The 12022-nt window shown below is 37.1% G+C and overlaps 1 protein-coding gene across 1 annotated transcript in view; it reads right to left on the bottom strand.

Annotated features, from left to right (window-relative positions):
* The window catches only part of LOC111151963 (diacylglycerol kinase iota), a 432202-nt gene that overhangs the window by 162264 nt on the left and 257916 nt on the right, over nucleotides 1-12022 (bottom strand). Inside the window, exons 16-17 of the mRNA XM_022510212.1 lie at nucleotides 8807-8862; nucleotides 7803-7865 (exon numbers count right to left, since the gene is read on the bottom strand). Coding sequence (XP_022365920.1) covers nucleotides 7803-7865; nucleotides 8807-8862 — 119 coding nt within the window. The remainder of the gene's footprint in view (nucleotides 1-7802; nucleotides 7866-8806; nucleotides 8863-12022) is intronic.

Below are 12022 nucleotides of genomic sequence, written 5' to 3'. Positions count from 1 at the left end.
AATATCCTGTTTCCCTGCGTGACACATCACGATGGTGTGTTGTTTCAAAGGCTTGTCTTCTTATGCCTTCTGAAAGGTTACATGATACCCCCAAAGTCATATACTTCATAAAGGCAGAACTAGTAATAAATCCCAAATATTTGATTTTGTTTCTAATTTTTTTTCTTCATCTCACACACACACACACACACACACACACACACACACACTCACTCACTCACTCACACACACAAGATAGGATCACACAAACCAATTCACCTGCAATCTTGCCTGTACTGGCTGATACCAAATCTTTCCTAGTTATCTGGCTGCCATTTTGGCCTCTTTGCATTTGGATTATTAGATATTTTGACCTGTAGTATCAACCTTCTTTTAATCCCTGCTATATAGGCAGGCACGAGTGAGATGTTTATCATCGGGGGACTGGTAGATGCAGTAGACAAACTGTCTAGTGGTTAGGGAGTATACAGAGTTTTATTTCACTGCAGCTGATCTGAACAGCCAATCCATTCAATACGGCATTGGCCCCTGAGCAGGTGCCACCACCATTCCTCTCAATGTGAAAAATACTGGAAAAGTAGGGCGAGTTTATTTTTGGTTGGGTTGCCAGCAGCTGAAGAAACAGGGAGGTTGCTGTTACTTTAATAGCCATAATTTTATGAATAAAGACCTTCATAGTTCAGGGGACCACTGTCTTTCTTGCCTCCAGCTTTAAGAAAGCAGTACTTCTACTCTGAAGAGTCTCTACTACCAAAAGATGCTTGTTTCCACTGCAATGGTATGAGAACTGAACTACCTGAAAGCAATGCCAAGGGTTACTGACACCACTGGTAATGGCCTCTGTCTCTTCTTTCAACTGAATCAGAAGACTGATGTCTCACACATGCTTTACTAATCGGTGATTACACATTTTTCTCACTGGCATATAATTCACATACAGTGTTATTACTTTCAGATGTACAACATGATGATTCAGTATCTCTATACATTACTCAGTGCTTATCCAGTGAAGCCCTCATCCATCTCCAACTACCATCTTTATAATCTTACTAATATATTCCCTATGCTGTACTTCTCATGTCCATGACTTATTTATTTTTTAACTGTAAGTTTATATCTCTTAGGCCTCTTTATTTCACCAATCTCCCCACCTACTTCTCCTCTGGCAAACACAGGTCCAATCTGGGTTTAAGAGTCCTTCGTTTGTTGGTTTTTTTTTTTCATTGTTCATTTGTTTTCATAAATTCTACATAGAATTGAAATCGTATGGTTTCTAACAGACTTATTTCAGTTAGCATTGTACCTTTTAGGTCCATCCATGTTGTTGCAAATGGCAAGATTTCATTCTTTTTTATGGCTGTGTAATGTTCCATATTGTGTGTGTGTGTGTGTGTGTGTGTGTGTGTGTGTGTGTGTGTCTCTCCCATCTTCTTCATCCATTCATCAATGCACACTTGGGTTGCTTTCGTATCTTGGGCTGCAACAAACATAGGGGTGCATATATCTTTTTTTTTTTTAAGATTTTATTTATTTATCAGAGAGAGAGAGGGAGAGAGAGTGAGCACAGGCAGACAGAATGGCAGGCAGAGGCAGAGGGAGAAGCAGGCTCCCTGCAGAGCAAGGAGCCCGATGTGGGACTCGATCCCAGGATGCTGGGATCGTGACCTGAGCCAAAGGCAGCTGCTTAACCAACTGAGCCACCCAGGCGTCCCGCATATATCTTTTTTAATTAGAATTTTCACTTTCTTTGGGTAAATATCCAATAGTGGAATTACTGGATCATATAATATTTTTATTTTTAAATTTTTGAGGAACCTCCATGCTGTTTTCCACAGAAGTGTACCAGTTTGGATTTCCACTAATAGTACACAAGGCTTCCTTTTTTTCTCCAAATCCTCACCAGTACTTGTGTTATTTCTTGTCTTTTTGATCCTAGTCATTTTGACAAGTGTGAGGTAATACCTCACTGTAGCTTTGATTTGCATTTCTCTGGTGATTAGTGATGTTAAGCATCTTTTCATGTGGCTCTTGGCCATCTTTACATCTTCTTTGGAAAAATGTCAATTCAGGTCTTCTACTCTGCTCATTTTTCAATTGGATTTGTGTGTGTGTGTGTGTGTGTGTGTGTGTTGTGTTGTGTAAATTCCTTATACATTTTGGATATTAATCCCTTATCAGATAAATCATTTGCAAGTATCTTCTCCCATTCAGTAGGTTGTCTTTTTGTTTTGTTGACGGTTTCTTTCACTGTGTAAAAGCATTATATTTTGGTGTAGTTCCAGTAGTTTATTTTTGCTTTTGTTTCCTTTTCCTCAGGAGACCTATCTAGAAAAATGTTTCTATGGCCAATCTAAGATTACTGCCTATGTTTTCTCCCAGGAGTTTGATTGTTTCAGGTCTCATATTTAGGTCTTTAATCCATTCTGAGTTTATTTTGGGGTTTGGTGTAAGAGAGTGGTCCAGTTTCCCCAGCACTATCTGTTGAAGAGATGGTCCTTTCCCCATTGTATATTCTTGCCTCCTTTGTCATAGATTAATTGACATATAAGCATGAGTTTATTTCTGGGTTCTCTATTCTGTTCCATGGACCTATATGTCTATTTTTGTGCCAGTATGATATTGTTTTGATTACTACAGCTTGGTAATATATCTTAAAATATGGAATTGTGGTAACTCCAGTTTTGTTCTTCTTTTATTTATTTATGTTTATTTTTTAAATTTTTATTTATTTTTTAAATTTCTTTTCAGTGTTCCAGAATTCATTGTTTATGTACCACACCCAATGCTCCATGCAATATGTGCCCTCCATAATACCCACCACCAGGCTCACCCAACCTCCCACCCCAGCCCCCCAAACCCTCAGTTAGTTCCTCAGAGTCCATAGTCCCTCATGGTTCATCTCCCCCTCCAATTTCCCCCAATTCTCTTCTCTCCATCTCCTCATGTCCTCCGTGTTATTCCTTATGCTCCACAAATAAGTGAAACCATATGATAATTGACTCTCTCTGCTTGACTTATTTCACTCAGCATAATCTCCTCCAGTCCTGTCCATGTTGATACAAAAGTTGGGTATTCATCCTTTCTGATGGAGGCATAATACTCCATTGTACATATGGACCACATCTTCTTTATCCATTTGTCTGTTGAAGGGCATCTTGGTTCTTTCCACAGTTTGGCGACTGTGGCCATTGCTGCTATGATCATCGGGGTACAGATGGCCCTTCTTTTCACTACATCTGTATCTTTGGGGTAAATACCCAGTATTGCGATTGCGGGGTCATTGGGTAGCTCTGTTTTTAATTTCTTAAGGAATCTCCACACTGTTTTCCAAAATGGCTGCACCAACTTGCATTCCCACCAACAGTGTAAGAGGGTTCCCCTTTCTCCACATCCCCTCCAATACTTGTTGTTTACTGTCTTGTTAATTTTGGCCATTCTAACTGGTGTAAGGTGGTATCTCAATGTGGTTTTGATTTGAATCTCCCTGATGGCTAGTGATGATGAACATTTTTTCATGTGCCTGTTAGCCATTTGTATGTCTTCATTGGAGAAGTGTCTGTTCATGTCTTTGCCCATTTTTTGACATGATTATCTGTTTTGTGTGTGTTGAGTTTGAGGTGTTCTTTACAGATCTTGGATAACAGCCCTTTGTCTGTACTGTCATTTGTGAATATCTTCTCCCATTCTGTGGGTTCCCTTTTTGTTTTCTTGACTGTTTCCTTTTCTGTGCAGAAGCTTTTGATCTTGATGAAGTCCCAAAAGTTCATTTTCTCTTTTGTTTCCTTTGCCTTTGGAGACACATCTTGAAAGAAGTTGCTGTGGCCAATGAGAAAGAGGTTACTGCCTATGTTCTCCTCTGGGATTCTGATGGATTCCTGCCTCACGTTGAGGTCTTTTATCCATTTCGAGTTTATCTTTGTATACCGTGTAAGAGAATGGTCGAGTTTCATTCTTCTATACATACCTGTCCAATTTTTCCAGCACAATTTATTGAAGAGACTGTCTTTTTTCCACTGTATATTTTTTTCCTGCTTTGTTGAAGATTAGTTGACCATAAAGTTGAGGGTCCTTTTCTGGGCTCTCTATTCTGTTCCACTGGTCTATGTGTTTGTTTTGTGCCAGTACCATGCTGTCTTGGTGATCACAGCTTTGTAGGAAAGATTGAAATCAGACAACGTGATGCCTCCAATTTTGTTTTTCTTTTTCAACATTTCCTTGGCAATTCAGGTTCTCTTCTGGTTCCATATAAATTTTAGGATTGTTTGCTCCAGCTCTTTGAAAAATGCTGGTGGAATTTTGATCGGAATGGCATTGAATGTATAGATTGCTCTAGGCAGTATAGACATTTTAACAATGTTTATTTTTCTGATCCATGACCATGGAATGGTTTTCCATCTTTTGGTGTCATCTTTAATTTCTTTCATGATTGTTCTGTAGTTCCTCAAGTACAGATCTTTTACCTCTTTGGTTGGGTTTATTCCCAGGTATCTTATGGTTTTTGGTGCTATAGTAAATGGAATCGATTCTCTAACTTCCCTTTCTGTATTTTCATTGTTAGTGTATAAGAAAGCAACTGATTCTCTACATTGATTTTGTATTCTGCCACATTACTGAACTGCTGTATGAGTTCTAGTAGTTTGGGGGGAAAAAAAGACTTTATTTATTTGAGAAAGGGGGACAGGAGGCAAGAGAGAAAAGAGAGGGGGAGGGGCAAAAGGGAAGGGAGTAGATGTCCCATTGAGCAGGAAGTCAGATGAGGGGCTTAATTCCAAGACCCCTTGGATTAAGACCTGAGCTAAAGGCAAATACTTAACTGAATGAGCCACCCAGGTGCCCCTGACTTTGTTCTTCTCTCCCAAGAAAGACTATTTGGAGTTTTTTTGTGGTTCCACACAAATTTTAGTAATATTTGTTGTAATTCTGTGAAAAATGCTGTTGGCATTTTGATAGGCATTGCATTAAATCCAAAGACTACTTTGAGTAGTATGGACATTTTAACAGTATTGGTTCTTCTAGTCCATGAGCATGGAATATCTTTTCATTTGTGCCATCTTCAATTTCTTTCATCAGTGTTTTACAGTTTTCAGAGAATAGGTCTTTCATTTCCTTAGGTGTGAGTATAAATGGGATTGTTTCCCTATTTCTTTCTGCTACTTCATTATTAATATATAGAAATGCAAGAGATTCCTGTATATTAATTTTGTTTCTTGTGACTTTATTGAATTCATCAATCAATTCTAGTTGTTTTTTGTGTAATCTTAAGGGTTTTCTATATATACATTATGATGTTATCTGCCAATAGTGACAGTTTTACTACTTCTTGACCAATATGAATGCCTTATTTCTTTTTCTTGTCTGATTGCTGCAGCTAGGACGTCCCATACTATACTGAGTAAAAGTGATGACAGTGGATATCCTTGTCTTGTTCCTCATTTTAGAGGAAAAGTTCTGTTTTTCACCATTGAGTATGATGTTAGCTGTGGGTTTTTTGTATATGGTCTTCATTACGTTGAGGTGTGTTCCCTCTAAGCCCACTTGTTGAGAGTTTTTATCATAAATGGATGTTGTACTTTATCAAATGATTTTCCTGCATCTATGAGATGATCATGTGATTTTTTTTTCCTTTCTCTTGTTAATGTGATGTATCATGTTGATTTTTTGTGAATACTGAGCCACTCTAGCATCCCTGGAATAAATCCCACATGACTGGTGAATAATTTTTTTAATGTATTATTGAATTCAATTTGCTAATATTTTGTTGAAAATTTCTGCACCTATGTTAGTCAGACAGAGTAGGCCATAGTTTTCTTTTTTTGTTGTGACTTGTCTGGTCTTGGTTTTAGAGTAATGGTGGCCTCATAGAATGAATTTGGATGCTTTTCTTCCTCAACTATTTTTTGGAATAGTTTAAAAATAGGTATTAACTCTTCTTCAGATGTTTGGTAGAACTCACACCCTGAAGCCATCTGGTTCTGGACTTTTGTTTGTCAGGAGTTTGATTACCAACTTAATTTCATTGCCAATAATTGGTCTGTTCAAATTTTCTCTCTCTTCCTGATTTAGTTTTAGAAGTTTATATGTTTCTAGAAATGTATCAATTTCTCCTAGGTTGTCCAATTTGTTGGCATATAATTTTTCATAATATTCTCTTAAAATCCTTTGTATTTCTGTGGTATTGGTTTTTAGTCCTCATCCTTCACTTCTGACTTTATTTATTGAGTCCTCTTTTTCTTTGTCTGATGAGTCTGGCTAAGGGTTTATAAATCTTGCTTATTTTTTCAAAGAACCAGCTCCTGGTTTTAGTGACTTTTCTATTGCTTTTTAAGTCTCTATTTCATTTATTTCTGCTCTAATCTTTGCTATTTTCTTTCTTCTACTGGTTTTGGGCTTTGCTGTTCTTTTTCTAGCTCCTTTAGGTATAAGGTTAGGCTGCTTGAGATTTTTCTTGTTTTTTTGAGATAGACCTGACCTGCATCACTCTGAACTTCCCTCTTAGAACTGCTTTTGCATGGTGATTACAAATTTAAAAAAAAAAAAATTTACAAATTTTACAGAATTATTTTTTAAAACATTTTTATAAATTTTACAAGATTTTACAAATTTTGCTGCATGGTGATTACAAATTTTAATTTGTATCCCACTCCTGCTCCTCTATACACCCATATATATTTTTCTGTATTTCTGTATTCTAATGTATTTCTGTTGGTCTGTCCCCTTTCATCACATATTCTATTCTTTATCTATGCTGTGATAAATTTAAGCATTGCTGTATCCCATTCCTTTTTCCCCATATAATTTTTCCTTTTTCTTTCTCCTTAAACAATTATGTAAAATAGTCATATTTGCTCCTTCTTTTAACTTGTTTATTATAAGGAAGCATTTTATGTCTTTCTTAATAACTAATGATATGCTATTTTTAATTTTTTAAAGATTTTATTTATTTATTTATTTGTTTGAGAGAGAGATAGAGAGAATGCATGAGAGTGGAGGGGCAGAGGGGGAGAAAAAGGGAAAAGGAGAGAATCCCAAGCTGACTCTACCCTGGATGCAGAGCCTGACTCCCAGCTCAATCCCATGACCCTGAGATCATGACCTGAGCAGAAATCAAGAGTCAGGCGCTTAACTGACTAAGTGACCCCGGCACCCCTAATGATATGCTATTTTAAAATATAGCTCCTAGAGAATAGGTAACTTTCCCTCTCTGTGCCTCCAAGGAGTGTGTATCTAAAAATCTGGGGTAGAAACCCAGGAAGAAATAGTACCAAAAACAAACAAACCATTCAGTGTGAAGAACCCTGGCCAGGCTACAGAGTGAATCATCACAAAAAATTAAGTGAATGCATTTGCCTAAAATGGAGAGTCCCAAGTAACTGAAATAATGGTATTTTTGGTGAGCACCTATTTCTATGTCAAGACCCAGCTCAACATCACTTATTCGATAATAGTTTCCCTGGACTCACCAGAGTCAGTTTCCATTTCCCTCTGAATGCCACCACATTGTGCACATAGTCAACACTATTAATTACAGTGTTATGTAATGACTTAAGTGCTCTTCTCTGCGACTGAACTGTGAGTTTCTTCAGGAGTGAAACTAGCTGTCTGTCCATTCTGAGCAACTAAGAGAGTTGCCAACACAGAGCTATATTCTCAGGAATGTTGGCTGAATAAACTACATTAAATGATCTCTGGAATTAATGCAACACATTGATTAATCTAAGTATATAAACTGGTATTTGGGGTATGTTTTTTGCAGCATACATATTTATATTCAAATGAGCCGAGTCAACGTGTTCAATACTTACAACAACTTTAACATGTTTGGATAGATCTCTAGAACTTCTTTGTAGGAAATCAGAAAAAGCTGCCTATACCACAAGGAAATAAAGGAAGAAAAACCAATCTTAATCACATGGTTATGCCAAATCCTTGCTTCCATACTATCAACAGTTCCTAATGTTTCTAAATTATTCAAAATATAAAGAAGTTCTTATCTTGCTAAATGCAAAGCAAAATACAGTCACTGTCAGGCTGAAAACTCTGTTTTCAAACTATAACCTATAATAAAATTTAAGAACACAGTAGAAAAGTTAAAAAGTAGGTAATTCCAACGGTCAGTTTGAAGATTTATTTTGATGACTTTTCCTGACCTCCTACTTGATCACGGGGTGCTGATATCATCTTGAACTTACCACTAAGAATGTCTTGTTTCACCCTCTCCCTTTTTATTTCCATTCTCTCTATTCAGTGGCCTAAATTTCAACTACACTTTTTTAAAATCAGTATTTTCAAGGCCTTCCCATCCCCCACCCCTGTCCTCTTTCTGGCCATTCATCCCCACGATGTCCCTGAGGAGAAGGAAAAAAGACCTCCTTTACTCACATATATGCTTCCATGAGAAACTGCCCACCCTCTGTCAATTTCTCATCCAACACTGATGCGTATGTACTCCTGTGCAAACCACATTCTTACTCAAGACTTTTTATACATCTTTCAGTCTGCCTAACTCCCCCATTCTCAAGACTGGCTTTGATGTTGCTCATATCACTCCTTGAATATCACCCCCTCAGGACAACAAGAAGCCTTAAAGCTTTAAAGTTCAAAGATGATGAACACCAGCTCCCTTTCTACCAACTTAAATACATCTTAATTGTAAACCAGACATTAAATTGTAATCATACATAGAAATACTTGCAAACATCTGAGGTGAGTAATAATTTTTCATATAGTTAGTATTCCTATTACCAACAAGTAATTAGTATTTAGTTAGTATTAAATAATAGGTAATAATTATAAAATATATACTTACCCCTGCATAGAACATTTTATTTCGAAAACGACTATTAAATTTCTCTGGATTTGCTTCTGTGAAAGGAAAAGGTAGTTTTGTTATAGAGACCTCATTAAAGGTAGTGATTTCCATTAACATTCTTACTTCTTCTGCCCTCCCTCCCCACCCCACAGATCCAACAGAGTCAACAGCCTCATTATCATCTTTTCCTTAGTTACAGGCTGGTTGGTATAGTTGTTTAGCGCTACAGAAGTGTAGCCCCAAAATGGCAGCATCAGCATCAACTGGAAGCTTGTTAGAAATGCAAATTATTAGGGTCTACCCCAGACCTACTGAATTATAATGTGTAGGGGGTGGTGTCCAGGAATCATGATTTAATAAGCTCTCTGGGTGACTTACATGTACATTAAAAGTTGAGACACTCTGGATTCTATTCAGAATAGAGTGCTGGCAGGGATCCAAGGCAAGGGTGATAGGACAAAGGAGGGTGATGAGGGGTGATTATCTGCTTTGACCTCCATAGGGCGCATCTTCTATAAACTATGTATGCAGATTCCAAATGTAATGAAATATGGGAAATTGGGTAAAAGTAGAGAATTTGCTTTCACATCTTACCAAAACTCCTAACTACCATCTGTGCTTTTGTTTGTCACAGGCCTTAACCACTCACTTGGTTAACTGGAGGTACAGAAATATACATACATGCAGGTCAACTGCTAAATGACTCGGGGCTTATGACAACAAAGACTGTGGGTGAAAAATGGTTTTATTTTGAGTTTGGTCCTGTTTGTTATATAAAGATCACAAAAAAGGTTAAATAAGAATCTGCATCAAAGAATGTTCACATGAATATAAGGGATTATAAAATCCCTAAGTGAAATATTATTTCCTTATATTCTTTCTAGTAGAATTCCAAGACATTCCAATGGGACCCACTGTCAATGTTTTGCCTTCTGCTATTTTATCCCATGTGCTCATTAATCCCTTCTCAGGGCAAGGTCTTTCTTCAAATTGTTTCTCATCAGACAGCTGGCTAACTAGTTGAAACTCTTCAAGTCCTGGCCCTATGTTTGAATGGAAAATCTTAATAATTGTCTAGATGAAGAAAAGGAGCAAGGAGCTCACTCACTAAGATAGGATAGAGTAAGAGCTACACAATCTCAGGGAATAATCCTAGACCTAGGATCATTAGATTATTTTCAAGATTATTAGAATATAATATTAGCACCTAACATGGAAACTGGGTCAAAGTTTGTAAACTTAAAAAGAAAAATAAGGTAGTATGTTGTATATTGACTCAAGAGTTTTTACGTATTTAAGATTCTGTATCTCATAACTGTCCTTGAACATTCAGTCTATTCTATTGGATTGAGTTACTCTGAACCCTAGAAACAAAATTAAACAAAAGTTAAAGGTGAATTTACAGGCTATACTAAACAGAAAAAGTGACAAAAGTGTACTTAGTACTCCATCTCTTTGGTCCCCACTTCTGGACCCAGAACTCAACATTTTTATTGTGTGGGCCTTTAGGATAAATTTGGCTCTAAGTAACGTTTTTTTTTGTTTGTTTGTTTGTTTGTTTCTTATTTAATCTTTCTTAACCCAGATTTGGCTTGGTACCAATCTCAGTTGCATTAACTCTTGCTTTATGGACCAGAGGCAAAATTAGGATTTCTGTTGTTGTATAACTTATCATGGGTACTTAATCCCTAATTTTGTAAGAGAATAAAAGGAAAAGTCAGATCTGGCTATTGAGCAAGTTATAATAAAAAAAACTGGAAAATGGCACCCACAGTTCTGGCATAGAACTTTTTCAGGGCACTAATGTCCACAGCTATCAAGCGAATCATGCATCAACTATTAACGTTTACTTTAAAAAAATAAAAAAAAAACCACTACTTTGTGGTTTGGAAAAGATTCACATTCTTAAGGAGTTTTCCTATAAGCCTAAGTTGTTGGGTTTTTTTTTCCCCCTTTAAAGAAACAGTTTTCTGTTTCTTTAAACAGAAAACTGTTTCTTTAAACAGAAACAGGTAACTCAGTGGGTTATGCCTCTGCCTTCGGCTCAGGTCAAGCTGTTAGGATCCTGGGATGGAGCCCTGCATTGGGCTCTCTGCTCAGTGGGCAGACTCACTCTCTCTGTCTGCCTCTCTGCCTAATTGTGATGTCTCTATCTCTCTGTCAAATAAATAAATAAAGTCTTCCAAAAAAAGTTTAAAAAAATGTTTTCTCTCAAGAGATAGAAAATGTTTTTTAAGACCCAAAATGGGTAGAATAAAATTAATAAATAAACTGAGTTTTTGGTGATTTCACTGACACAGCTGATGAAAACAGTCACTTCAAATGTAATTTAACTAGATAAAATTCAATTAACATGTGAAACTAAACAAGATGAAGATACTAGCATTTAGAGAGATATCAGAAAGATAACCAGGTAGGAGAGTCACACATATTCCTTAGCCCTGAGAACAGAAAAGATGGAAGTAAATTCTGTTATCTCTGCTAATAGTATAATGGCATTATATACTGACTCCCTGACTGAGCCTGCCTTGCTGATTACACAATTTTTCCAATTCAATATGTACCCTACTTCAAAGAGCCTCAGAAACAAAGGTTGGCTAGAGCTGAGAGAGATGTTGGGTAGTATTGGAACTTCCCTACTCCCTGCAGAAGACAGTCCCTAAGAAAGCAAGGGATGTCTGCAAATAACAGTACTTAGTCATTCCTTATTGGCTCTTAGAGTGTTGAGTGGCTGGATATGTGGATGTGTAAGAATTGAAAGGTCTTTGAGAAGGTCCAAGGAACATGGTCCCCAACTATATCAAGAAAAGGGGACATACAAAATTGGGAAAGGACCAGTAACGAAGTGGTAAGTATTCTTGTTCCTTAAGGAAGCTGTATCTGTTAATTGGTACGAAGTCAACTATGAAAGGCCATTCTCAAGAAATACTAATAATACTCAAAGTATCCCAAGACCCCAATAGTGGAAGCATCCATGTCTTATTGCTACAGTTCCTGGACTGCCCATCTCCCTCTTCCACAAGAACAGGTGTACCCAAGCAAGATCTAAATGCTCACTATGCATGTCTAGAGCCATTAGCCTATTTATAATCTGATTAGACACCAACATTAATTGTATTCGTTTCCTATTCCTGAGAACTTGGCAACTTAAAACATCCATTTATTTTCTTGTTCCCTGGGCCAAAATCTAAGTCCTCTACTTAGGTTCATCCA

Source organism: Enhydra lutris, unplaced genomic scaffold (assembly GCF_002288905.1).
Source record: "Enhydra lutris kenyoni isolate GAN:26980312 unplaced genomic scaffold, ASM228890v2 scaffoldscaffold27, whole genome shotgun sequence".
Lineage (NCBI taxonomy): Eukaryota > Metazoa > Chordata > Mammalia > Carnivora > Mustelidae > Enhydra > Enhydra lutris.
This window is presented reverse-complemented; position numbering and strand designations above follow the sequence as displayed.